Source organism: Phaseolus vulgaris, chromosome 11 (assembly GCF_000499845.2).
Source record: "Phaseolus vulgaris cultivar G19833 chromosome 11, P. vulgaris v2.0, whole genome shotgun sequence".
Taxonomy (NCBI): Eukaryota; Viridiplantae; Streptophyta; class Magnoliopsida; order Fabales; family Fabaceae; genus Phaseolus; species Phaseolus vulgaris.
In genome coordinates, this window is record NC_023749.2 from 9733239 (window position 1) to 9760262 (window position 27024).

General features: G+C 33.5%; 5 protein-coding genes across 7 annotated transcripts; 4 read left to right on the forward strand and 1 right to left on the reverse strand.

Moving 5' to 3' along the window:
- Positions 1-3292: 3292 nt before the first annotated feature.
- On the forward strand, positions 3293-8250 carry LOC137827105 (mitochondrial fission protein ELM1-like). The gene is made up of 10 exons (XM_068633318.1): positions 3293-3623; positions 4922-5142; positions 5658-5754; positions 6614-6763; positions 6869-6995; positions 7103-7215; positions 7310-7373; positions 7454-7547; positions 7649-7757; positions 7882-8250. Exons 1-10 carry the CDS (start codon positions 3435-3437, stop codon positions 7981-7983), a joined length of 1266 nt encoding a protein of 421 aa, XP_068489419.1. The 5' UTR covers positions 3293-3434; the 3' UTR covers positions 7984-8250.
- Positions 8251-9827: 1577 nt separating this feature from the next.
- On the forward strand, positions 9828-16291 carry LOC137836510 (OVARIAN TUMOR DOMAIN-containing deubiquitinating enzyme 6). 3 transcript variants are annotated; one of them, XM_068645270.1, is made up of 9 exons: positions 9828-9988; positions 10167-10212; positions 10302-11084; positions 11616-11777; positions 12494-12571; positions 15051-15129; positions 15197-15342; positions 15603-15668; positions 15754-16291. In XM_068645270.1, the coding sequence occupies exons 3-9, from the start codon at positions 10452-10454 to the stop codon at positions 16129-16131; spliced, it is 1542 nt and encodes a 513-aa protein (XP_068501371.1). In that variant the 5' UTR covers positions 9828-9988; positions 10167-10212; positions 10302-10451; the 3' UTR covers positions 16132-16291. The 3 variants fall into 3 exon arrangements, with proteins under 3 accessions (XP_068501371.1, XP_068501317.1, XP_068501436.1); XM_068645335.1 differs by lacking the exon at positions 9828-9988 and adding an exon at positions 9997-10077; XM_068645216.1 differs by lacking the exon at positions 9828-9988 and adding an exon at positions 9996-10077 and having other exon boundaries at positions 10167-11084.
- A 4386-nt stretch (positions 16292-20677) lies between these two features.
- Positions 20678-21535, forward strand: LOC137833895 (protein FAR1-RELATED SEQUENCE 5-like). Its single transcript, XM_068641967.1, has one exon. The coding sequence runs from the start codon at positions 20678-20680 to the stop codon at positions 21533-21535; it is 858 nt and encodes a 285-aa protein (XP_068498068.1).
- A 7-nt stretch (positions 21536-21542) lies between these two features.
- LOC137833901 (uncharacterized) lies at positions 21543-22838 on the forward strand. The gene is made up of 4 exons (XM_068641970.1): positions 21543-21972; positions 22019-22467; positions 22554-22745; positions 22833-22838. The coding sequence occupies exons 1-4, from the start codon at positions 21543-21545 to the stop codon at positions 22836-22838; spliced, it is 1077 nt and encodes a 358-aa protein (XP_068498071.1).
- Positions 22839-23027: 189 nt separating this feature from the next.
- On the reverse strand, positions 23028-24965 carry LOC137827210 (protein MAIN-LIKE 2-like). The gene is made up of 3 exons (XM_068633459.1): positions 24717-24965; positions 23398-24614; positions 23028-23323 (listed from the first exon to the last, which is right to left on the reverse strand). The coding sequence occupies exons 1-2, from the start codon at positions 24963-24965 to the stop codon at positions 23874-23876; spliced, it is 990 nt and encodes a 329-aa protein (XP_068489560.1). The 3' UTR covers positions 23028-23323; positions 23398-23873.
- Positions 24966-27024: the final 2059 nt, after the last annotated feature.

Sequence of the window (27024 nt, forward strand, 5' to 3'; positions counted from 1 at the left end):
ACAAAAATAACTAAAACAATTTTTTTAATACTTTTAATGATAATATTAATAATTTTTGTCCAATCATTTTAAATAAATAAATCTATTCTCTTATAAACAATATTTAACTAAACTTTTTCACTTCTCTTTAATCACCTAAACTTTAAAAAATTTTGTTTCCAAAATCATTCATTTCATACAAATAAATATTTTTTTAAAATCTTACAAAAATTATAACTATCTACAAAAATTAAAACAATAAATCAAATAATAACATTAATTTACTAACTCCTTAACATAATTAACTAAACTAAAGTCTAAACAAATTATATTACAACCAACATTAATTTACTAACTCCTTAACATAATTAACTAAATTAAATTCTAAACAAACTATATTACAAAACCATAATCATCCAAACATAAATATAAAACAGAAATAAAAAAAAATAACTTTACATAAAAAAAATTAAAAACCTGAAGATAAGCAAGAACAACACAATAGGATGACTGATAGGATGAAGAACAGTGCCTGAAAATCACATAAAAAAAATTAAGAAACACAGAATTCCAAAAAAATTTAGAACATAATCGATTATGCTCTCAGTTATACACATAGGATAATCTATTATCCATGGATAATCGATTATGTTGGTAGGCAAAAATCCAGCATAATCGATTATGGCACTCAATCATCGATTATGGCCCTTTTTCAACACTACAAATAATCAATTATGCCTGTAAATTTTTACAGATAATCAATTACTAACTTTGAAAAATCAATTATCTGCACCATAATCGATTATCTGACTGGTTCTAATTGAGGCATAATCGATTATGCACCATTCCAAAAAAAGCTCTCACCTCAGACGAACCCAGATGAACCCAAATGAATCACACATATCAACCCAGGACGTGAGATGAACAAGGTATCCTAACACAAACTATGATGGCTTATAGGAATCTCTCCAACCACACTACACTGCACTCTCTGATGGCTCGGTTTCTTTGGTTTTCTGTGAATGGAGGAACCACCTTCATGCTGTTATATAGCCAGCTTCACGCCCACCTACCTCACCCACTGCATTCACTCTCCTTTCACAGTTTCACACAGAGTCAAACGATTCCTGAGCCAAGTCAGAAATCTCATGGCTTCATGTGGCATGCATGCAGGGCCACTGTTCCTCTTGATTCCAGCAAAAGCAAGGGCAACTTTGTAACTTCCTTCGAATGACTTGGCACTCCCACTCTACAGTGCAACTTTCTCTTCATCTTTGAGCAGAAGGAGAATTCACTCAACTTTCTCCTTCCTTCCACACTCACCCGCAACCATGCATGGATCCAAACGGGGTGCTGTTGTAACTTCCGTCGTCGACAACAGTACCACCCCTGGATCCAAACGGGGCCTAATAAAATTAAATCTCACTGTGAATATGACAAATAACCATCACATAGTTCTCGAAAACCAATCTTCTGTACAAAACAATGCACAAAGCAATAAAATTTTTTTTTCAAAACTCTAGGGATAATTTAGTTAGTATACATGATTGTAGGGGTGCAGGAAGAAAAAACAGGGAAGCAAGAAGAAAACTCTTATTTTTTTATGCTTGTTTAAATAGTCCGTTGTTTAATTCTATTGATATTTTTATTTTTTCTCTTAAATTTGATCATTTTATATTTATCTTTCTCCAATCTTATTTAACTCGTCATCAATTCATTCTTAAAAAGGAAAAAAACCACTCTCAAAGGAGATTAGAGAAGAAAAAAACGAGTAGATCGATAAATTAAAGTCGATAAAATAAAAATAATATTCATATAGTCGACAAAAATTAAATGTAAAAAAATATTTTAAACACTTGATAAAATGATTTTTTTAATAAAAAATTATTTAAAAATATCAATATTTATAAAGTTTAATTAACTTTTATTATTTTATATATACCATTATATAAAGATAATATTGGTGTCATAATTTGATAACTTTCTTTGTGTCATCTTTTAATTGGATAATTTTACTTTTTAATAAATAAATGATTAATAACTGTTTTTTTATTTCAAAATACTAAATATATTTTTTTTTAAAATAACTACTATATAATTTTGTTAATACTATTTTTATAAAACTACATATATTTAAAATTGTATTAATTAGTTGATTATAAAATTAATAAAATTATATATTTTAGTCTAATAAAAATATAAATACATATGTTATCAATCTAATAAAAATATAAATACATGTACTTACTCACATTGTATTTAGGTTTAAGTAGGAAATTAGTGTAATTTAAAATTATTATTATCAATTTAAGTAAATTATTTTTTTGTTATTCATTTGGCTAAGTTATGGGAAAGGGGACTGATATTAAGAGAGAAGTCGTGGGAGTGGTAAACGATGTTCGTGAGTCATTGCAAACAAATATGAAGTCGCGACGATGGTCTATGATGTTTTTTACATGTTAGGTTGAAGTCTTATGATATTTGCATAACTTTGCTTAATTATGTTAATTAAAGTTAATTATGTTAATTAAAGTTGTGTTAATGTGACACAACTTCAGTTTTGGCTATTTTTTTTAAAAAGAAAAGAATTAGGTTAAGTTTTTAAAAAAAATAAGAATTAGTTTTAAATTGATGATTTATAAAGTTTATATAGTTATTTGTTACTTTGATCATGACACCTCCATTAACGTACTGTCAACTTTCACCATTGTATCTCGACCATAAACTCTATAAACCAATAATATAAAACCAATTCTTAATCTTTTTAAAAATCTTTAACTTAATTCTCTCAATTTTTTTTTTTAAAAAAAACTTATTCACGAGTGACACAATTTCAGTTATATCATTTTGCAGTGAAGTTGTCAGGTTATCATGGCTTTAATTAACATAACTATTTCAAGATGATGCAAATAGTACACAATTTCAAGACAACTCGAAAGAAAAAATCATAAACAATAACAACGATCTTATATTTATTTTCACTAACATAAAATAGTTTATCATTTCCACCATTTTTTCTCTTAAAACGAGTTTCCTCATTGATGACTTAACCAAATCAGTAATAAAAAATAAAATTTGTCCAAATAGATGATAATGATTTTAAATTAGAGTAATTTCGTCCTTAAACCTAGCATCTTTTAGTGTATAAGTTAGCATATAACCATTCTCATTCCATAAGTAATAAAGCAGAAACTATCACCTCGAAGTCTATTTAGAACTGTGTGATGCAAAAAGAAGAAAACAGTGGGCTTTCGGCCCATGGGCCTTCAACTTTCGGATTCGTGTTTTTTTGCCGGGAACGTGTTTTTTAGACAAAACCTGCAAACTTCCAATTTACGACTCTGGCACTGCAGGAATCAAAATTTTTGTTTCGCTTTCTGCAGAAAATTCATGCTCCGTATTCTTGAACTGAAACCAGTGTTCATATTTTGCCGTGCGCGTTCGAAGTCGAGTCGATGAGACGAATTCAGCTTCCGGAGCCGCCGAGCCCTACCTCCCGGAGAGGAACTCCGGACATCTTCGAGTCCGGAGTTCACACGTTCGTGCGACGCGCCGTCGTAATCGGCAACGGCTTCGCCGCATCGGAGAATCAGAGCATCGGATTGGTTCGTGCCCTTGGCCTCGCCGATAAGCACGTTTTACATGTAAGAAGAATGCAGAACCTTTCCTTTTCATTTTTGTTTCTCCGCAACTATTTCTTCGCAGTCCTAAGGTAACAACTAAGTAGAATTATTTGTCTAGTTCTTAACTTGGCGTTTGACTTGATTGAGAAATGGCGTGACTGTGGATGACGGTATAGCTTTTAGAAGAGTTAGTATCGGAATTATTGACTGAAAAAATGTAGCTTTAGTTGTAGTGATCCCTCAAAGATAAAATTACCAATTCAGTCTCTGATGCTTGCAATTGTGCATTACGGCGAGATTAGTGTTGTGTTGATGATTGACAGGGAATAATTGACCGAGGGAGGACTGAATTGGTGGTTTAGGTTACCCTTCTTAATATTGGATCTACAAACTATTCAGGCATAGGGGATAGAATTTTGTTGTTAGAAGATGTGTTGTGGAAGAAGTTTGTACAATGTACAAATATTAAATGTAGTTAAAGCATTTTACTTGATTCGCTCAATAACCCTAGGTATTGCATACTGAATTCGTTGTATCATGTGCCTTGTAGCATGTTGCTTTTATAGAAGGTATTGTAATAGTAATGTAAGAAATGGATGAATCACTAACCTGTACAATGAGCATACCTAACGTTCTCATTCTGCATGCTTGGTATCTGTGTTTAAAAGGGAAAGTAAATTATTGAAGGGAAAACATCTCTGTATGGATTTATGTATAAGTGATATTAGGTAATGGGTGTAGTTTAGAAACACACTAAATTGAGAAAGAAGATTTTTTTTTTGGTTGTCAGTTCCTGCCAAATGAATATTTCCTAAGGCTGAGATTTCCACCTGTTTTGTTATGGTAAACTGTATATTTGTTTACCTTTGTTAGTGTAGCATCTGAATTTGATACACTTTTGTATCCTTACTTGCCTTGTATCACTGTTAGGTGTTTTTATATTAGGTTATGTTTGGAGGAAATGGAGACAAGGTTAAGTAAATTTTCTCTTATTTGAGATTTTTTTAACTGAAGGGAAATAAGAATTGATTGAGATATTACCATGGCAAGAAGCATTTCTCAATGACTCATGCTGATTACCATTGCAATAAGCATTTCTAATTCCTTAATGTCATTGTCACATGACTGTATGCAACTAACACATCTTATTGGGCCTATAATTACGAGCTTAATATTAAGGCTATTATTAATAATTTTTAGGCATCTAATTTGTCTTCTTTATAAAGCATTAGTGCATTATATTTTGTCATGTTCAAATTGAAAGTGCCTCTTAACAGCTGAATGAGTTCACTTATCCTTTTATGACTGACTTTTGGCAGCGTGTTACCAGACCAAAAGGGGGAATTAATGAATGGCTTCAATGGCTTCCAGTCTCTCTCCATAAAAAAATAGATTATATAGTAAGAATGATCCAAGGTTATTCTCAAGAAAAGAAGCTTATGCCTTTACCTTCAGAAAATGGTGTCAGTTCAGGATTGTTAGCTGTCTTGGAAGCTGATGTAAAGCAGATAGTTAGTTTTGCTCGTGAAACTTATGAGAAGTAACTTCCTGTTCTTTTCTCTGTAAACTAATGTCATTAATGTGTGTTGTGTGTTATTTATAGATTGCCTAACCAATTTTGTCGTTCATTTCTTGATGGAGACTGATTCAAATGTCTGAGTAACCTTGCCATTAATAATCTTACTCGCTCAGAGCAGTGTACTTCTTTGAACATTAGAAATATACCTAATATGAGGTGTGATAGGAATTATTTGATAATTTGTTTCTTGTAACTTGTAATAATTATTTTATACAACTAAGACATCTACTAGATTTACATGATTTCCAGTGCATTAATGTTAAGACATGCTTGTCTCTTCCTGTTGTGCTGCTCGGCATAAAACTTAATCTTGTGAGTTGTTATTTAATTTACTCCGCAAATCCAATCAGTATTATGGTTCTGATATTGATGTAATATTAGTCTCTGAATTCATGTTTCTTAACTTTCTTGTATCTTCATCTGCAACTTATTCTTTGGCAATTTACAAAGAATGATATGATTGGTATTTTATCCAGGGAGGGACCATTGTTGGTTGTTGCATGTGGAAGAGATACCATCTCTACTGCAAGTTCCATAAAACGTTTAGCATCTGAGAATGTTTTTGTCATCCAGGTTTGTAGACTTCATGCATACTAATCTTCAATTTAATTTTGATAAGATATCTTGTAAATTATGCAATTTGTTAGTTTGTAGATTAAAATTTGGAAGAACAACTTATAACGTAAACATAATACTATTTCAATGGCACTAATGCTATGTAAGTCCATGTCTGGGCAGGGATGTATAAGGCATGCTCTTTATAGTTTGGTTGGTTTTGTGATGATGAAAACCTAAAGGGGAGACAAAACTAGGCTCAGTGGCTTAAATTAACAAAGAATGGAATTAAGCTGGTGATTGACGAAAGAGGGAATTGTGAAAGCAATTGAAAACACTAGGAGTAATGATTGGAATTTTTTCATGTCAACTTTAATCTTTTGAAATGGTCTTGGTTTACAATTCTTTGACACGATCCTGCCAGGAAATCCAAATATCTCTTACTTCTATGATTTCTTTCCCTTATGAACTCTTATTCAGTCTGCTTTATTTTCTTTACTTTTTTATGTATTACATTCAGGTCTAAAATTATAGTTGTGGTCTTTTTTGTGGTAGCATTCTGTCATTTCAGGTTGATGTTGGTCTATGTAGCCTGTAATTTCAAATTGATGATTGCTACAAAAACACACTATTATGATTACATATTATCTGATGTAGTTAACAATTTAAAACCTTGGTTATGTTGCTTCCAAAATGTGGGCTTTATATTGTATATATGCAGTGTCTATTATCTGGTCAAAATTTCATTGTCCTATGGTGCAGTGTTATTTATTGTTCTTGTATTTTGCTTTGGTGTTCATTACTATGTGAGATGTTAAAAACATCTAATCTTATTTTTTTATCTTGGTCTCTCTGATTGTATTTGTCTCATGACCAGATACAACATCCCAGATCTCTTTTGAATAGGTTTGACATGGTGATTACTCCTAAGCATGATTATTATCCTTTGACTCCTGAAGGACGAAAACAGGTTCCTCGGATTCTGCGAAGTTGGATAACTCCACGTGATCCTCCCGATAGTCATGTGGTATGCATATATTGTACTTGTGTTAGACAGTAACTAGCTTTTTACTTTGATGTTGATTACGGTCAAATCCTGGTTGAGGATTATTATGTGGAATTATATGTTCAGGTACTTACTATGGGGGCATTACATCAAGTAGATTTCAGTTCAATACGCAGTGCTGCTGCCACTTGGCATGAAGAGTTTTCACATTTTCCCAGGCCCTTGCTTGTGGTCAACATTGGAGGACCAACAAGTAATTACTACTGTGAATTTAATTATTTGAAATGTCATTAAGACCTAAGAAGGATTTTCAGTGTGGCTAAAAATTTGGGTATTGACTGATGTCTACAATTGATTTAGGAAACTGTCGATATGGTGTAGACCTTGCCAAGCAATTAGCAGCTTCTTTGCTCAGTGTTCTAGCTAGTTGTGGCAGTGTTAGGATATTGTTTTCAGAGAGGACACCGCAGAAGGTATAGTCCTTCATTCCTTGAAGTTTCTTAGAATAATAACACCCACCAACTTGTCCGTCTCTTCATTCTATTTCTCTCTTTGGTGTTTAAACAGGTGTCCAATATCATAGTAAAAGAACTTGGGAACAACCCAAAAGTTTGTATCTGTGACGGGCAAGGTAAACATATGTTCCAGTTTTGATTCCAACATTTAAAATTTCGTTCAACAGATGAACTTAGACTGTAACACAACTTTCAGGACCTGACCTGCACATGGGCCATTTAGCTTGGGCCGACACATTTGTTGTCACTGCAGATTCAGTTAGCATGATAAGTGAAGCTTGCAGCACTGGGTATGCTTGTACAAGTATTTCTATTATTAGAATAATGATTTTATTTAGTTGTTCTTGATAAAAGTATTTCATGTTATCAAATTATTCTGTTCTATCCCCAGGAAGCCTGTTTATGTTATGGGCGTTGAGCGATGCAGATGGAAGTTCAATGAATTTCACAAATCTTTGAGAGAGATGGGAGTTGTTCGTCCTTTTACAGGTTCCGAGGATGTAAGTTATATAATGATTTTTTTACCAAACAAAAGGGTTGAAGATTATTGTGGAAGGTTTCTGTTCTGGAATCAACCTTATTGTATTTATTTTGTAATGGATATGTGTTTTACTTAAATTTCAGATATCAGAAAGTTGGAGTTATCCACCCCTTGCCGATACTGCTGATGCCGCCAAAAAGGTTCATGAAGCGCTTGCTGCTCGAGGGTGGAAATTGAAGGTATAGAATGCAATTGGAAGTTGACAATATACTTTTTGCGGAATTATTTTTGTCTAAATGGGGTAACCATTTTGTTTGATTGTAAGATTTTGTTGATAGATAATATTTTATTCATACCATAATAGGAAATACATATGGTATGCATGTAATCATTTTCACCATAGCAATTTTGAATGTGTCATGTAAAGTAATAAACACGTTTTTTTTTTTCATTTTAAAGAATGAGACAAACAAAAAAGGCAGGAAAGAAAGTCTCTTTACCCGTTCTCTTTATATTATTTGGTGTTATCTTTGGTAAAGAAAAGCCGCCAATATGTTGGTATTCAGGCAAGATAATATATAATCTGAGGTTTGGTTCACTCTAAAATGGGAAATTACTTAATTATATGATTTAACTAAACTAGCTTGGAATCACCAAGTTGCTGACAGAATTTAATGTGATTATGTTTGAACTAAACACCAGGTTCATGTTTATTCCTTTCTTATACTTTTAACATGCAAATGACCTAAACTATTGGTAAATTGAGACGAACTCGCCCTACCGATGAACTTACAAATCTTATGATTCTGGTTCAGTTGCCTCAACCTGGCAATTGGTTATAGTGACGCAAGGTAAGATTTGTGGGTTCTAACAACAGTAGTTTTTACTCAACAAAGGCAACAGAGAATCACTGAGAAGAGAGATGGATTTCCTTTCCGGTTTTCAAGCCAATTGCACTACACCAATTGGAGATATATGCTGTGTTAGCACCTAAAACTATAAGGTTGAAGTGTTAGCCAAGATCAGGGAAATAGGGTGTCATGAAATATATTCTCTATGTTAATCCATTCTTATACGAACATGATGTCGTTATCAAAACTTTCGCGGACATTGAGCAGTAAAACGAGGAGAGCCAATTCTTTTCTTTTATTTTTATTTTCGTGCAAGGTGGAGCAAGTGTCAACAACTCCTTCATACTAATGCTTTGTTTGGATTCTTCTATACTAGTTCGATATCACTCAAATCAATGTCAGGCTATTACTTTAAAAGATACTTTTAAATGAATGATTAAGTATTTTTAAAATTATTTTTTTGAATTAAGACAATTACATTATCTTTTGTTATTTTTAGATGTATGACCTTTTTCAATGTTGATATGACTAATAGTGAAAATATTTTAAATTAAGATAATATAATTAATTTATATCAGCAACTAAATTGAGTAGTGTGTATATTATTTTATATGGATAAGGTAATTACCTTATAATGTATAACGTACTTTTTATAATTAACTTAGCACATGTGAGTTTTGCACGCAGAATCTAGACACATATAGAAATATGTATAATCTCTAGAATGTAGTATACGGATACACAAGTTTATATATAATTATATAAATTGACAATAAATATTTATATATACGAGTTTTTTTTTTAAAAGATGTTTTTTATGACTGGTTTAAAATGATTTTTTTTCTTATTTTTATAATTATAATAAAAAAATTATATAATAAGTTTAAGTTTTTAGAAAATTAATTTCTGTTCAGTTTTAAAATTGTGTCCATGATAGAATTGTTATAAATTTAATAAATATTTTTTTGAATTGAACATTTCACCAATACATGTTCTACAAATACATGTTCTACAAGTGTCGATATCCAATATATGATCGATAGACACGTTATCTATGAGGAGTGTCGAGTCATGTCTAATATATTTTTATGAAAAAGAATTATTGTTATACTTTTAAAAAAAGGAGAGTAGTGAAAAATAAGAATATATTTGTTTAATGAGTTGGTATAGGTATTATTTTATCTTAGGGAAGAAGAAAAGAATTTACATTGCATAAGAAAAGACAAAGGAAGTAAAAGTGGCACGTGGGATCAAGTGTGGGTGGGTGGCCAGGTGTAAGGTGGTGAGGGAGGGGACGTTGGTGTTGAAACTCACCGTTCCTTCACCGTTAAAACCTTTCCACACTTTTCTCCTTTCTCTATTCTTCTCTTCAAAAACCCTAATCAATCCTTCTTTTCAGGTCAGTCACTCAACCACTCCATCTCGCATTATTCCCTTTCTTTCTTTTTCTCAATTTTCACATAATCACCATATCCATTTACCCTCTTCGTAATAATTACATTTGCAATTACATTTTTCCTTTCTTATCTTTCATTTCTACCACCGAGACGCCAATTTTTTGGTTTCGATGCGTGCAGGTTGGGGTCGCGGAGGGTTTTGATTTTTCGGCGGCGGAAAATCTTGGTAAAATTCGTCTTCTTAACAAAAAAAGAAAGGTTTTCTTCTTTAAAGTTGGAGGGTTGGGTCTGATGAGAATTGTTAGGGGAATGCAGAGATCGCTTTGCGAGGACCACTACTGCTGTAACGACTCTTTCTTCCAAGGGATTGGCATCACTACGCCCAAGGCCAGGACCCGCGACAAACCAATGATCCAAACCCTCTGAAAATCCAAGATTAGGGTTTGTGTTGCGTTGCCAATTACAATGACTCGTGTGTTGGTCCAGAGAGGTTCTTCCGGTGGTGGTTCTTCCTCAAACGCCAGCCGGAGTGGTGGGTCTTCTTCCAATGCCTCGGTGCGTGCAGAGGCACAGGTTTTGGTTGCGCCGGAGAATACCGACGAGGTTGTTGTTGTTGTGCCAGATGACGTTTTGGAGAGTGGCGATAAGGGGAAGAGTGAGGAGAGTGTTCATTTTGAGCATGGTGATGGGTCGTGTGATGATGACGTGGCTGCTGCTGCTGTTGTTGAGAGTGATGTAAGGGAGGAGTTTGTGAAGAGTGGGCAGAGAGTTGGTGAAAGGGTTGTTGCAGAGAGTGAGGGTGCGAGTGGGGATTCTTCTTCCCCCCCTGTTGGTGGTGGTTCGTGTCCCCCGCCACCTCCGGTGCCGCCTCCCAAGCCTTCTTTGGCGGGGAACATGAATCCAAGGAGGAGTATAGCCGGGAGTTTGAATTCGGGTAGTGGTGGATCGTCGAGGAGGACATCTGCATGGCCGGTTGTTCCGGCCAGGACTTCGCCTGCTGGGTCTAGGCCGTCTTCTCCCAGGTCACATAATGAAAGTGAGGGGTACAATAGTGCTGATGAACAGAAGCCTTGCCTGGTTTCATCTTATGATGATTTTGTAAGTTGATGACTCCCTTTGTACTGAATTTCAGTGTTGCTATGGGTGTTGCTATATGATTCTCTTTAGGCCATATTGGTAAGGAATGGTATTGATAATTTAGCCAATTCCTCTTTCTTTTATAAGAGAATAATCATGATTAAGCAACTATTTAGCTATACCCTTGGCATTTCTTCCTTGTCATGGATACAAAGTAATTGAAATAACATGATGACATATTTAACACGGTTTATATCTTTTTAGGATTAAGTTATATAGTGCTTCAGGGAATGTGTTTAATTTGTATAGAGCACTTGCCATTATTGATCATTCATACATCGCATTTCTTTATGCCGGCAATCCTATGGTGGGTTGTATATCGATACTTGCATAGGGATATCTTTATGTATTTTGTTACAATCTTTTTTGCTAAGTTTCTCTATGTGAATTTGAAGATGATATGACCGTTTTGTTTCTTGACAGCCTTTTCCGAGATCCTTTATGTCAACATATGTATTTAATAAATTGGACTTTTATTGACATCTATTCCAGGAAAGGGAGCGGCAGTTTGAAATTGATATCAGAAGGGCAAAAGGTTACGAAGTAAAAAAAATGCTGGAGGATGGAAATTGTCTTTTCCGAGCTGTTGCAGATCAGGTGTATGGGGACCCTGAACTGTATGATTTGGTCAGACAGATGTGCATAGATTATATGGTATGATAATGTTGTATTAATTTGTATTTATGGCAACTATCCGCACTGTATATGCTTCTGCTCACTATAACTGATAGTATGTTTCTCATTATCTTCTCATGATCAGAAGCTGATTTAATTTCAATGGGTTTCAGTTATCTTAACAGTGTTGATTTTTTGAAAGGATTTAGTTCTTTTTAGCTTTTGTCAACCATGTCTTTTTAGAACATTGGATTTTAGGTTGCTCGTTTTTGGGTGAAGAGGGCATTGAGAGAATTGGCACTATGGTTGGGGAAAAATCATATGGGCAATGGTAACTTGGTCGGCAGTTGATAAAATGAGAAGAGCAAGCCTAAACTCACAATTTTTTAGGGAATGTTTTACAATTTTGGTGCCCATAAGGGATTCAGGAAAGTCCAGTAACTTTATTTTATTTAATTTTTTTATTTGTCAGTGGCTAATACATGTATATTTGCACAATCGGATTGAATTTCCTTAAATTATTGTTCCTTGTCCTGCTTTCTTGCTTTTAGTTTGGTTGGAATTTATTTTTCCTGTTTGAATTTTCATTAATATGCTGTCTCTAATTCAAGTGACAAATTGTTTTAAGTATGTACATTCAACTGAATGGTGGCACATTTTTGTATATGCATAATTCCTAGATTTTTCTCATTTACATACGTTGGTAGAGTTTTATTGAACTTCAGAGGATGAAGTATTTCTGGTTTTATCTTCAGGAGCAAGAGAGAGATCATTTTTCTCAGTTTATAACTGAAGGGTTCACATCTTACTGCAAGAGAAAAAGAAGAGATAAGGTATTTGGCAGTACAATTGGAAGACATTTTATTTCTTGGTTCAACGGAAAACTTTAAGTTATTATTGGGATTTAAGGTCTTTGTGTTTGGATATAATTGCTTTATTTCCCTCTCTTTTCATTTGCTATATTATATGGAGCTTTGCAGGAAACTGTTTAGTTTTTATTTATTGTAAATATATTTTTGGCAAACTGCAGTTTACGATGTTATATACTATCAAAGCTGTATGCCTGTGATAGAAACTGGTTCAGATTAAGCACACAAAAAGTGTACTGGTTAGTAATAATCAGAATTTGAGAGATCAAGGAACTCCCCTACAATACCAACTACCAACTGATTAACTCCTCTCAACCCCTCTTCCTATTTATGGGGGGGGGTGCATGCATTTATTTGCCCATGAAACTTGATCTCTTGTTCCATTGTGAACTGTATTGTTGCACAAGATTGCAGATCATGTGGGTGGTAAGATGCCAACTTTTTCCTTGATACTCACTGCGATTCTTGATCTCAAGATTTTTATTATTGTTTTAGTTGTCGAGAATGATGTTGGGTAGCTTTTGTTGTGTTTCTCCCGTTAATTTTTTAGATTTTTTTTGTATTTTTTCTTTTCCTTGAGCTGCTGGTTCTATTCTCTCCAAACATCATATTCTGTTATATTGTTTCTGTCTTCGTCATTAGGTCCTACCTTTTCACTCCATTGGTTCATAATGCTTCATTCATTCATTCGGTGTTGCATTTTGCTTTCTCTCCTTCCAGGAAACTCTATCTGAGAGCTCCTCTCAATGAAACCATGATTGTTTCATGTCTTCTTCAGGTACTAATGTTGTCCTCAAAACTCTGGTCTGCATTGGTCAGCCCCGAACTGGTCCCCCTTCCATCATAACTGGAATCAATCTTGAAGTCATTTTCTAGACAATTTCCCCATTCAACTAGGGCTCTCATACCAGATGTTAGAACTGTTTCAGATTATGCACATAAAGACTGTACTGTGATGAACTGAAAGAATGCACAAGTTCCCTGAATTTAAGAGATCCAGGACTCTCCCTAGCCACAATACTAATGTAATGGGTGGTTTGAGAACTATCTATTTGAATAATTGGTTAGAATTTTTCTTTCTTCGTTCTTTGTATCTACAATAAAATGTGATGGTTTAGTTGTAAGAGAGTTAAACCCCCTTTCACTAACATGACGTTACCCTAATGTTATGGAATTTTGGTGTGTTGTCATAACTGAAACATTCCTTGAATGACGTGGGGACAATGAGTTAGGTGAATTGAAGCTTGACTTCTGGTTAACCTATTTTGTGGTGGCATAGATTAACAACACAATAAGAGAAAATCTAGAAATGTGATAGAACTGTCATCTTTTAATATTTTCCTCTGCCTCACTTGACATAATAAATGTCTGTTAGTTCTCTTAATTTTTTGGCATGCCTCACATCAGTGTTTCAAATACGAGGAATTTAAGTTGGAACCAGTAAGTTCTGTTATAAGTAATCTAATCTAGTACTTGCGTGTTGAGACTGTTTTCTGTCTGTCATGAATAATTTAATCTAGAACTTAAATGTGTCGAGACTAGTTTTTCTGTCTGTCAGTTGTGCAAAAAACTTAATTTCTTTAAAGGAAGTGGACATCAATATTTACACGTCATTGCAAACCTAATATAATCTCTGGATTTTTTTCTGTATTTTCAATAATGTGGATGTGGATTTTCCTTTTAAAGGAAGTGGGCATCAATATTTACATGTGGCTCTTAGACAATATTCTCATAATTAAATCAATCTGTCTTCTTTCTCTGACCGTATTTACCTTATTTGGATTAGTGCCATTGTGGATTGTAACCATTCCTTGGCATTCAATTTATGAGATTAACAGTATTTAATTTTCTGCACTTACTCATAGCTAGTGGTGAGCTTGTCCATTATAGAATGACATTTGTATATCAATTTCTTGGAAAAAAGATCGTGTGCATTAATACTGTGGTAATATTATCTGAGTAGTATTTTCATTTGGAATATGGTTCTTTGGACAGATCCCTTGTCTCTTGGTGTTTTGTGTTTCCATTTCTTTTTTTTTTTCAAAGTAAATTGTGTATACCTTCTCTATACCTAGAAATTGTCCCAAAAAAACTAATTGTTGGTTAAGAGTAAAGCATATCAGTAGTATCTTTAATAGAATTTATGTTGTCAACAGTCATAGATATTAGTGTTGATGGATGTAATAATGAATGCTTTAATTAGCCTGTGTCATGTTCTTGAAACGTAGTTTGTTGTAAGGAGTTGAAGCTGGCAGTAATCTCTCATAAGGGGCACTGAAAACATAATTTTAGCTTCTACCAGCTATATATGGGGCACCGAAATTGCATGATTGTTTATGCAACTCATATGACCCTTACTTTTTTAATACCGTTTGTCTGTTAGAAAGTGTTTCGAGCTATTTTGAATTTAGGCAAAACTTATGTTCATCCTTTTTGGCAACAGGTTTATGGAAACAATGTTGAGATCCAAGCCATGTGTGAAATGTATAATCGTCCAATTCACATATACTCCTACAGCATAGGTGAGCCTCTGAAACTTTGATGTCTGATTGTTTATGTAACCATTCTATAACATCAATCATTGTGCAGAACCTATCAATATCTTTCATGGAAGCTACAACACTGATACGCCACCAATTCGATTGAGTTTTCATCATGGGAATCATTACAACTCCCTTGTTGACCCACGGCGCTTATCAATTGGTGCTGGGCTTGGGTTCAGCAGTCTTCGTGGAGTAAGTACCATTGCCTATTATTTCATAAGTTGCTGTCATTCTTCTCCTTTGTCATGATTTTAATTTTCTATACTGCTGTGAGACATCGAGAGTTTAGGTTTATCTGACAACGGATAATTAAACTTCGTATTGTACTCTGGAATAAATGATTATATGAAACCTCATAACAATTTTAGGGCTCAGAACTCTGGAAGTTGTGACATTAATAAATTGGTTTGCTAATAGTTGATGGCCCTTGTGTGTTTCATGATGATACGCAGACAAATGTTGACAAAGATCAAGTCAAGGCTGCTATTAAATCTCAACAGGAACAACAGATAAATAATGTAAGTATTTCAAATTGAAATGGTGAGGATGGCAGTTTCTTTCTTAACTCGGTTGCAACAATAATTTTTATATTGTTTTCAACAGGCACTTTTAGCTGAGGGTAGGTTTTACTCTGATCTTGAGCTGACAGAAAAGGAAATTGAACGCATGGTCATAGAAGTTTCTCGAGCTGAGTACCTTTCAGATAGTGGTACATTTAAGCAACAGCTTGGTGACAGAGAGTCCTCTACCTCAAACGCTGAACCATCGTCTTCTGGAGCAACAGGATCATCCGGCACTGGTGGTGGAAAAGAGCATGGTTGTGATCTGAGTAGTGGAATGCAAATTTTACTATCGATGGGATTCACATACATTCAAGCGATTGAGGCTTACAGCATATTTGGAGACGATGTTGATTCTATGGTTTGTTACCTCTTAGAAACTGGCAGTAGCAGCAGACGAAAGGGCAAGGCCACTGAATGATGCCTTCTTCGACTTTAATAAATAACTATCTTTACTTTTTAAATTCACTTTAATAAATATAAATACCCTGTATCAACCTACTAATCATCCTTTTACTTCAATTTCCTATCTCCCATATTCATCACTATATAGCATATAAATACAAATTTTATTTGCCTAATCATCATCCAATGTAGCATTTATCTATCTTACTTTTATAGCAAATATTTCAATAACGTCTGCTCTTTATATAAAATCTTTTGCAATAATTTTTTATTACATTTTTTATTGCATTTAACTTGCATTAGTACCCTTCATATATTCATCTATAGTATTAATTTTGGATATGATTGGCAAGGCATTATTTTGATAAGGAAGTATTTTTTTCTCACTAGTTCAGGGTTTTTTTAAAACTCTAGTTTTAAATGTTAATCTTTTATGATTATTTCCATTTTATCTTTCAAGAATTTATTCACCCTTTCTATTAATATTACCTATGAAAGGTATGTTTACAAACACATGTATATATATAAATTTTTTACTTTGTACTTTTTAATAATTAAAATATCCATATTATTAGTTAACATTAAATTTTAAATATTGATATATAATGTCTTTCAGTAATATATTCATCTACCATTATATTAATTAACATAATGGAAATATGATGTCTGCTTAATGTTATTTAATTTTAAATTTGAATCAGGAGTATTTTAAAGATAATCTGGAATAGTAAAATACATATATTTTTAAAATAATTGAAAAATACATTATTAAAATAATTGGTTTAAAAAGATTAGTTTTTAAATAAAAAGCAACAAATTATATTTGGTGTATTTATTTTTGTCACTTTATATTTAGAATTTATTTTTTATATAAGTATACCCAATATTTATAAGATATTGGCTTGCTTTTTATGTTACATTCTTTTTAACTATTACATCAGTTAACATAAAAAATTTTATATATATATATATATATATATATATATATATATATATATATATCAATTTTTGGTGTGTGTATGAATATATAAAAGTTCCTGAAAAAGTTTTCAATTTTTTTTTCAAATACTATGAAGTCCTAGCATTGTATTAATTATTTTTATTTTTAAAATATTTATATGAAAAGATGGGTGAGTTAAAGGGTCCAATTGGCTTAAAAGGATTTTTTTTATTGTTGACTTTTTTTAAGAGATTTATAATGGTTAACGGGTAATCTTTTTTAATGTTAAATTGATGTATTAGATTGGTTTGCTTTTGTATATAATTTATTTTAGTAATGCCATGATATATGACATATTTGAATAAAATTTAAATTTTATAAATTTATGTATGTTATTTTTTTTATAAATGTATTAAAAAAAATTTAAAAATTATTGAAACCAGTTTGACCTCAGTTAAATCTTTGAATTTCGCAATTATCATCCTGCTTTGATTTATTTTCACTAAAAAACATAGAACAAGTGTGTTTTTTAAGACTAGAAATCTTAAAATTTTCAATTCAAATAAATAAATACGAACTAATTAAGCTACAGAAAAATTATATAAAGTACTATTTTTTTTTCTTTAACAATCGCAATTTTAGAAACAAATATGTTGACTTTTATTATCGCTTAATTATCAGTTTCTAACATGTAAAAATATAATTTATATATTTTTAGTGATTTTCATTATTGATTTTCAAATAATTTTTCCAATGCTTACATAAATTTATAAAATAACTAGTTTAATTTGAATTTTCAAATTAGTTTAAATGATAAAAAGAAATATGAATAACATTAATTTATTTTTAATATTAAATTACAGTAAGTGGAAATCCAATAAATGTTTAAAGTGAAATATAAGAAATAAATACATAAAAGATTAAGTCAATTGGTGTAAGGCAACTTCTTCCTGCACCTCTACAAATTTCTCCCTGTACCTCCACACTTACGGAAGACTATTTTGCCCCCTTTAAAAAATGATTTTCAGATTGATCTTTCTGAAATATTTTCAGAACGTCTTTTCCAGAACATGTTTTATGAATTTCGGATTTATAAATGTGGAAATTAAAAAAAATGTGTTCAAAAAATAATTATTTGTCTTCCAGATTTTTTATTCCGAAAATATCTTTTGCTAACGGAACTACTATTTTGGAAACACCTAAAACTATAAAGGGTAATTTCAGTCTTTTCGAAAAATGTAGGGGTGCAGGAAGAAAAGTGTAGAGGTGCAGGAAGAAACACCCTTGGTGTAATTATTAGACAGTAGAGAACCTGTGTAACTAGTAACCTTCTCTCTAACATCTCTATATTGTAAACTTGTCTTGTGATAACTTCTTCCATAATATTTATAATTTTTTCAAACAAGTTTACTCTTTTATCCTATTTTTCACTCATCTAATTCTATACAGAAAAAAACTTCTTAAATGACTATTTTTCTCCTAAAATAATTAACAAGATTCTATTAATCAATTTATTTCAAAATTGATGTTTACTGACATTTTTTTCTATCTTCATCTGTTAACCGTAACTAGTCTTCTTTTCAGAAAACCCACAAAAGTAAATTAAATTCAGTTTGGCTTATTCTCACTCAACTTGACCAATTTTTTTATCCAGAATAAACTAATTTAAAAATAAATTATTCAAATAAACTTTTCACTATTTAATTCCTAAACTACACACGTTTATTAGTCGCTATGAAAAATTAGCTCCTAATGTAAAACAGTTGCCGCGTAATACAGACCAAAATTTGGTTCTTAGGAAGTCAAATTCTGGCATAATTTTTTTAAAATTTATTTTGAAATATGGAAAAAAAAGTAGGGAGAATCTGTTATTCAGGGACTGAATTCTGAATGTATCAAAAGTGAATGATATAATTGCATAAATAATATTGGGAAGAGTTTATTTGGATAATTTTTAAAGAAACTTTAATCTAGAAAATAAAAATCAGCATGAGCAAAGAAAAATACAAAATGTACAAATTAACCATTACCCTTATGGAACCTATGAGGAGCATAATAAATAGTCATAGAATCCTAGCAACTCAGATAAACAAATAGTTGTTGAAGAAAGACCAAATAAAATAAATATATTCTATAATATATATATGGCAAATTTTACAATTAATTTTGTAAAATTAAATTATACTTAAAATTTATTTTTAAATATTATATTAAAATTATATAAAATTTATTATAATAATAAAAAAGAATTTGTTGAACTTATCAAATTATTAATTAACTTTTTATTATAATCTTACATATGAGTTGTGAGGTTTAAGAAAAGTATGTTTGAACACATTTATAAAAAAATTATAATAATTAAGAATAATAATCAACAATAAATGTGATTTTTTTTACTTCATAACTTTTTTTTTATACTTCTCCTTCTTTTGGAGTTAAATCTCAACATAAAAAATACATTCTGAAAAGGCTTTTGCTTCCTGCACCCCCACAATTCTTAATATTCCTAAAGTATCCTTGACCTATAATTTGAAAAGGGCACTCTCCTGGACTTGCATTGTAGCAGTTCATCTTCGTCACTGAAATATCAATTACTGTTGGGTGTCTTTGCAATTCTTCGGAGCAAGGTGGAGCAATACAGAACGTTGCCGAAGTATTGTTCGGGTGTTAGAGGTAAGACTATAGTTTTTTTTAAAGGCATGACGGTTATGGGGATTTCGAGGTTACCGGATATCGGGATCTGGTAATATATTCCGGATTTAAGAATCCGCAATTAATTACATTGTGTTTTCCAGATGAGGGGTGTTCCGGAAGTAAAATTATCATAGATTGTTGTTTTCCGGAAGCCTGAATTGTATTACGGATTGGTGAATCCGGAAGCTTAAATTGCATTATGGATTGGTGAATCTGGAAGCTTAAATTGCATTATGGATTTCTGAATCCGGAATGGTTTTTTTTGGTTATGGATTCCTGAATCCAGAATGGTTTTTTTGAGTTATGGATTGGTGGATCTGGAATGATTTTTTTGACTTATGGATTCATGGATCCGAAATGCAATGATTTAGTTTTTTTTTGTTTTGTTTGTAGAAGCATGGACAGTAGTCAAGAAATTGAACAAGAATTATATGATGGGGTTGATGTGTGAGATGATGATGAATGTATAAATGCGTTCACTACAGATGAGGTAAGGTTAAGTTTGTAAAGTATGTTTAAGTTGTTTGTTAATTAGTAAATGAAATAATTTGTTATGATAACTTTTGTAGATATTTCGTACTCGGGATGAGCTCCTAAAGTGAGTTAGAAAAGTTGCATTTCACTTTGGTTTTGTTATTGTGATATTGAGATCGGATACTTCAACTGGCCAATGAGGAAGAAAGACATTTGTATTATTAGGTTGTGAGAGAGGTGGTAAATACAGACAATATAAGAAGGATTTAAAGGTTACTGAGAGTGGAACTAGGAAATGTGGTTGTCCTTTCAGATTACGAGGGTATCCAATAAAGAGTGGTCAATGATGGATATTGAAATTAATTTGTGGGTCTCATAATCATGAGTTGGCAAATACATTGGTTGGTCATCCATATGCTGGTTCACATGTAGTGAGAAGTCAATGCTTATGGACATGACAAAGAGTTCGGTGAAGCCTAGAAATATTTTGCTAACAATGAAAGAGCATAATGAGAAAAATGTCAGCATAATAAAACAAGTTTATAATGCACGATATATGTACAAAAGATCAGTACGAGGTGATAGAACTGAAATGCAACAATTGATGATGTTACTTAAGCGAGATATGTATATCTATTGGTCTAGGTTTGAAGAAGGGACGAATGTTGTGCAAGATTTATTTTGGACACACCCTGATTCAGTGAAGTTATTGAATGCCTTTAACATTGTATTGATGATGGACAATACGTATAAAACTAATAGGTATAGGATGCCCTTGTTTGAAGTTGTTGGTGTAACCTCAACGGGATTGACCTTCAGTGCTGCATTTATGTTACTCGCATCAGAACGTCATCATAACTTTGTATGGGCCCTCAAGAAGCTAAAAGGTTTGTTTTTGAGAGTTGATTCATACCCAAAGGTTGTGGTTAGTGATAGAGATATTGCTTTAATGAATGCAATAAATGTTGTGTTTCCCGAAGCTGCTAATTTGTTATGTCGTTTTCACATTGATAAAAATGTTAAAGCAAAATGTAAAATGATTGTTTATCCAAAAGAGGCATGGGATCAAGTGATGGAATCTTGGGGAGCAATTGTTGATTGTGAAAATGTAGAGTCCTATGAACATCGTGTGGAGGCTTTTAATGTTGTTTGTTCACCATGGCCTATATTTACTGAATATGTGATTAGTACTTGGTTAAATCCACATAAAGAGAAGTTTGTTAAGGCTTGGACGGATAAAGTCATGCACTTAGGCAACATGACAAGTAACAGGGTTGAGGCTGCACATTGGAGTTTAAAGAGGATCCCTTGAGAAGTCAATGGGGGACTTATGCTTTTGTTGGGATTCCATTAATAAGATGATCATCTTGCAACATAATGCAATTAAATCTTCATTTGAAAAGAGTTTGCATGTAGTGAGTCATGTCTTCAATGTAACAAGATATAAGAAATTGGTTGGCTTCGTTTCAAAATATGCCTTGCAGTATATTGCAGAAGAGAGTGATCGAGTTGAATATGTTGGTTTAGATAAATCTCATTGTGGGTGCACCATTAGATCTACTCATGGCCTTCCTTGTGCTTGTGAATTGACTTCCTTTGGTGTTGGTAGCATACCATTGCATTCAGTGCATTTCATTTGGACACGATTAAGCTTTTTAGATATTTCAAATGATGATACTTTAGCAGAGTTGTCCATCCAACAAGAGTGGGTTGTCATCATGAATCGGTTCAATGAGGTTGACATGGCTGGTAAGATTAACATCAAAGTCCAAATTACGTGAGATTGCCTATCCAGATAAGACATCTTTATGTCCACCAACGGAGAAAGTCAAAACAAAAGGTGCACAAAAAGGGCGTCAGAGTAAATTTGGTAGATCAACGAAGCGAATTCCTTCTTACTTTGAACATGTTGATGCCATTCTTTCACAACATGATAGTTCATCTAGTTTGAAATGTAGCAAGGGATTTATTTCAGAGACTCCTCTGACCAAATCAATACCAATGCTACAACAATTTCCAGTGCGAATTCATCCTTACATTGTTGATATTGTTGATGTTAAGGCTGACGGTCATTGTGGTTATCATGCGGTTGGTGCATTATTGGGTATGGGAGAGGAGTCCTGGGCTATTGTACGCATGAACTTGCATAAAGAACTTTGTCAATGGCGTCAAGAATATATTGATTTGTTTGGCGGTGATGAACGATATGAATTTCTGAAAAATTCACTTCTAGTTGACCACATGGTAATTCTATAAATTTTGAATGATGTTATTAATTGTAAAATGGTGTATGAGTTGGATTAACTTGTTACATTTTCTTATGTTTGCAGATAAGTACAGATAAGTGGATGACAATACCGGATATGGGATACGTTATTGCGAATCGATATAATGTGATTGTTGTGTGTTTATCTCTTAAACAATCATTGACTATTTTTCCATTAAGATCCCAACCTCCAACAGATTTTAATCATCACCGCATCATCTGTATTGGACATGTTCATGGAAATCATTTTGTTCAGGTTTGTTCAACTTCATTGTTAATGAATTTTAGGAATCATAGAAAAACATAATTCATAATTAATGACATTGTTTACAATTTTTAACAGGTTTAGTTGCAACAAGGTTGCCCGATTCCACCAACAGATATTTTATGGTCTACTCATTGTTATCCAATTGCCAAAACTTGGTGTTCATATTATACTAGTCGGATGCAAATGTTTACACAAATTATGTCCATTAGGCGACATTTATAGTTTTAATTGCATTGATAAATGAATATGTTAACATTCTTACTGTTATAAATGCGGAAGAAGAATTGTCTAATTTCATAACCAAAATGTTCATTCATCAAATTTAGAAATTTAGAAATAATTGTAAACTAAGTCTTTCTTCACGAAATTACAAAACATAACAACAACTAAAATGATCATCATCGTCGTCCGTGTCGTCGTCTGCGAACATACACAAACATGTCCTCGGTGGCTGATCGGGCTAGCATCAAGGCTGTTTGTGTCCCTTCCCATGCAGGTGAATCCTCGGTTAAATGACCATCATCTATAATCAATTGCAAGGTGGATGCTATTCTTCTACAAAGACCCTACAATTATAAACAAATTACATTGATTGCAATTGAGAATGTATTATTTAAATAAACAAGTAATAAGTTCTTACCACTGCGGGATGCTCAGAGATAGTATCATTCCCGTCCTGACGTCGTCCATCAGGGGTAATCACCGGAGGTCGATTATCCTCAGCCATCTGAATGATATATGGATGTGATATAGACCGAAACCACTCCAAATATGCAGGAACACAGGTTCCAACATCAGCTGCTAATACGACACCCTGTACGAGGTTAGCATTAAAATCTAACCATCGATGGTCGATCTCAGATGTGGAGGGATCACCATTGGCTGGGTGACGAGGGATACACTGTATATATCCATACTGTCTAAGTACACGTTCAGGCAAATGCATCTGCCTACAAGCCCTCAATTGAATGTACCCTGAAAATAAAGAAATCCACTCAAAAGGACGCACCGCTCTATGCTCTTCATAGGGCATCCATTGAACAACACTTATACAAAGACTATCTAATTGCATCCGAACAGATGCAAGTGTGGACAACCTACTCCCGACCACATATTTCATACACCGCGGCTCATCCTCAACATAGTCATCCCGAACTTGTCGATGCCCAATACTCGAAAAGTGCTCATATATCCACGATGCCAATAACATGACATACCAGCTAACTGTCTAGTATTTGCATAAGAACCATCTCCCAACTGCTCATACATGTGGGTCAAAGCAGCTGCTGCCCATGAGTATCCTCCGGTGTGCCTTAAATCTACAAATAATCCTAAGTAGGATACACTAATCGATGTAGCACTCTTATCTGCAAAGATGGTGCAACCTACTAGGTGTAACAAATATGCCCGTGCAGCCACAGTCCATTGTCTCCTGCTACATGCGTCCTCATACATCTCCCTCAACCAGCTTAGACGCACATGTCCACCCCGACAATGGCGAGTCTCAGCAACTGCTACTCCCCGTTCTACACGAAGTGAATCAACAAGCAAATCGGTCGCCGCAGCTACATTCAAGCTCGGGTACGTGTAAAACTGACCGATAATTGGGAGGTGCAACAAATTCGACACATCATCCAATGTGATGGTCAACTCACCTACAGGAAGATGAAAAGAATTTGTCTCTGGGTGCCACCTTTCTACAAAGGCACACAACAATCCTTTGTCTATTGTGTCATAGCTTGCCCCAACAAGTCCAACTAAACCTGACAACTCCACTGTAGGTAGTATCCGAGGATGAGGAGCACCCATCTTATTCATTTTTCGGCCATGAGACACCAATTTTAACTCTCCTCGATCCTAATTTAACCAACCAAAATCATATAAAATATTGGCGGTGATGAACGAAAATCATATCAAATTAACAATGAACAAGTATCATAATACAACATATTTACTTACCACACCATTCCATAATTGCATGGCCACATGGTCTTCATAACTTGTCAATAATGTCCCATCTCGTGGACCTCCAGGATAACCTTCACCTTCTACTTCAGGTGCATCTTCGTCCTCCACCTCCATTTGGGGTTCAGCTTCTTCAAGTTCAACATGTTCTTCATCTCCATTAACATGTCTTCTTCTTCTTCTAACAGAGGTTGTGGGACGTAGACGATCACCTTGTGAACCTCCTCCCCTAGTCTTCACCATTTCTATTCAATTACACCATTCCAGTTAAACCAAATTACAAACTAATGAATAAGATGTTGAACCAATACAAGCACAAAACAACAAATATAAAATTCTATTGAAACCAAAAGAGATAAAAAAAAAAGCATTGTATCATTTCTACTAAACAAACATTGTTATCTAAGATCATAAAAACACAGGTCCGGATCTTCCTTTTATTATATATGTGACTTTGTCTGATCCTTGTTAATGTAACACGAGTTAAATATTTTCAGGAGATTGATTGCAATATACTGGGATTACTGTATCATAGATAAAACATTGCAGTTATACATCTTTCCCATTTTACTTATGATGTATTTCTTATTCATCTATGTAATTTAACTATTTTTCAAATGCAGATTCTGACAATGGAGTATGTTCCGGGGATTAAAATAAATAAAATACAAGCTTTAGATGAACTTAGTGTTTGGGTGGGTCCCGTAAAGATCTCCCATGTTGGATTCCAAGTACACACTTTGCATGCTATATACTTAACTTTTGGTTTAATCATATCATATTGCATAAAATAAGAGAACAAGTAAGAACTTGCACAGTAGAAGGGTGGCAAAGAAGTTTTGCATAAAATATTGTTACATTCCCTTTTCAGCTCAAATAGAAATTGATTTGATCTTTGGCTGTTTTTGGTACTGCACTTAGCATTGGAAAACATTATGATAATTGTGAAGTTTAAAAAAGATTAATAAACAGGGAGTTCTAATAATTTGTTTTACCAGTTAACATTCATATTATTTCAACTAATTTATATGGATTTCATGAGCAGAGGGGAATAAAAATTCAAAACTTTCCCGGATCCAAAATTTTAAACGTTCCCGGATTCAAAAATTTGAAACTTTTTTGGATCAAAAAATTCGGAACTTTCCCGGAACTATAAATTCGGGATTTTACCGCAAGCATAAATTCGGGACTCAAGCGGATTCTATGATTTGGAATGCTATAAAACACTTACAGAAACAAAAATCCATAAAAAAAACCGGATGTGCAGATCCGAAAGCAACGAAATTAACTTACCTTGATTAAAAACACTCTATATCAGCAAGAGAAAATGTCTAAGATTGTAAGGATGGCGATTTGTAGGTGCGGCTGCTGCTAGAAAATGAAACCCACGGCTGCGCACTGAGAGAATGGTTGCCTGCGCCTTTTAGGGTTTTTTTTAAGTGAAGGGTATTTTTGGAATTTGAAAAACTATTAAGGACGATTTAGTCTTTGCATAAGACTGTGGGAGTGCAGGAAGAAAAACATGGGGGTGCAGGAAGCAATTGCCTTCTGAAAATTGTGTTTTAAAACAAATGAGGGTGGTCGAGTATTTATGGAGGCGACTAAAGAAGACAGCTTCTTCCTGCACCTCCATCATTTCTTTGGGCACCTCCGTAAAGTTTAAAAATACCAAAATTATCCTTCAGTAAAAAGATAAAAATGAGAAAGGAAGTTACTTCGTGTGGTGGGGTGCATCTGGAGCTTGAGTGGTGGTGGTCCTTGTAGTGGTGTTGGAAGTGGTGCTGAAGGTGGTTGAGGTGGTGCACGGTGGTAGGTAGCAGCGGTGGTAGGTGGTGTTGGCATTGGCACTGTTGATGAGGTACATTCTCATTCTCATTCTCATTCTTCTGCCTTAAATAAATATTTCCACATTAGTTAATCCGGTGGATCCACGGATCACATAATTCGGTGCTTAAGTAAAGCGTTTCGGATTAGATAACTTTTGTGCATACCGGATCTGGAACCTGCCAAAGTCATATTTCCAGATTGTGTAATCTGGTACCAAATGAACTATGGATTACGCAATCCGGAAGTGATTTTAGAACTTTCAATATGTCTTGCGTATTACGTAGTCCGATACTCATTTTGCTATATGAATTTCAATTACGCATTACATTACATAATTTGGAACATCAAACATGACTTACGAATTACATAATCCGGTAGTCATTTTGCTGTGAAAATTTTGACTTATGGATTACACAATCCGAAAGTCACCTGAAATGACTTATGGATTACGTAATCCGGAATTCATTATGCTGTT

Bases quoted from the DNA above. Each gene is read 5' to 3' on its own strand.
- LOC137836510 (XM_068645270.1), top strand. From the start codon at position 10,452: ATGACTCGTGTGTTGGTCCAGAGAGGTTCTTCCGGTGGTGGTTCTTCC. The intron at 11,778-12,493 runs GTATGATAATGT...TTTTATCTTCAG, and splicing joins AGATGTGCATAGATTATATG to GAGCAAGAGAGAGATCATTT. The intron at 15,130-15,196 runs GTGAGCCTCTGA...ATCATTGTGCAG, and splicing joins CATATACTCCTACAGCATAG to AACCTATCAATATCTTTCAT.
- LOC137827210 (XM_068633459.1), bottom strand. From the start codon at position 24,965: ATGGTGAAGACTAGGGGAGGAGGTTCACAAGGTGATCGTCTACGTCCC. The intron at 24,615-24,716 runs GTAAGTAAATAT...TGGTTAAATTAG, and splicing joins TGCAATTATGGAATGGTGTG to GATCGAGGAGAGTTAAAATT.
- LOC137833901 (XM_068641970.1), top strand. From the start codon at position 21,543: ATGGGGGACTTATGCTTTTGTTGGGATTCCATTAATAAGATGATCATC. The intron at 21,973-22,018 runs GTAAGATTAACA...TTGCCTATCCAG, and splicing joins CAATGAGGTTGACATGGCTG to ATAAGACATCTTTATGTCCA. The intron at 22,468-22,553 runs GTAATTCTATAA...TTATGTTTGCAG, and splicing joins CACTTCTAGTTGACCACATG to ATAAGTACAGATAAGTGGAT.
- LOC137833895 (XM_068641967.1), top strand. From the start codon at position 20,678: ATGACAAAGAGTTCGGTGAAGCCTAGAAATATTTTGCTAACAATGAAA.
- LOC137827105 (XM_068633318.1), top strand. From the start codon at position 3,435: ATGAGACGAATTCAGCTTCCGGAGCCGCCGAGCCCTACCTCCCGGAGA. The intron at 6,996-7,102 runs GTAATTACTACT...CAATTGATTTAG, and splicing joins CAACATTGGAGGACCAACAA to GAAACTGTCGATATGGTGTA. The intron at 7,548-7,648 runs GTATGCTTGTAC...TTCTATCCCCAG, and splicing joins AGTGAAGCTTGCAGCACTGG to GAAGCCTGTTTATGTTATGG.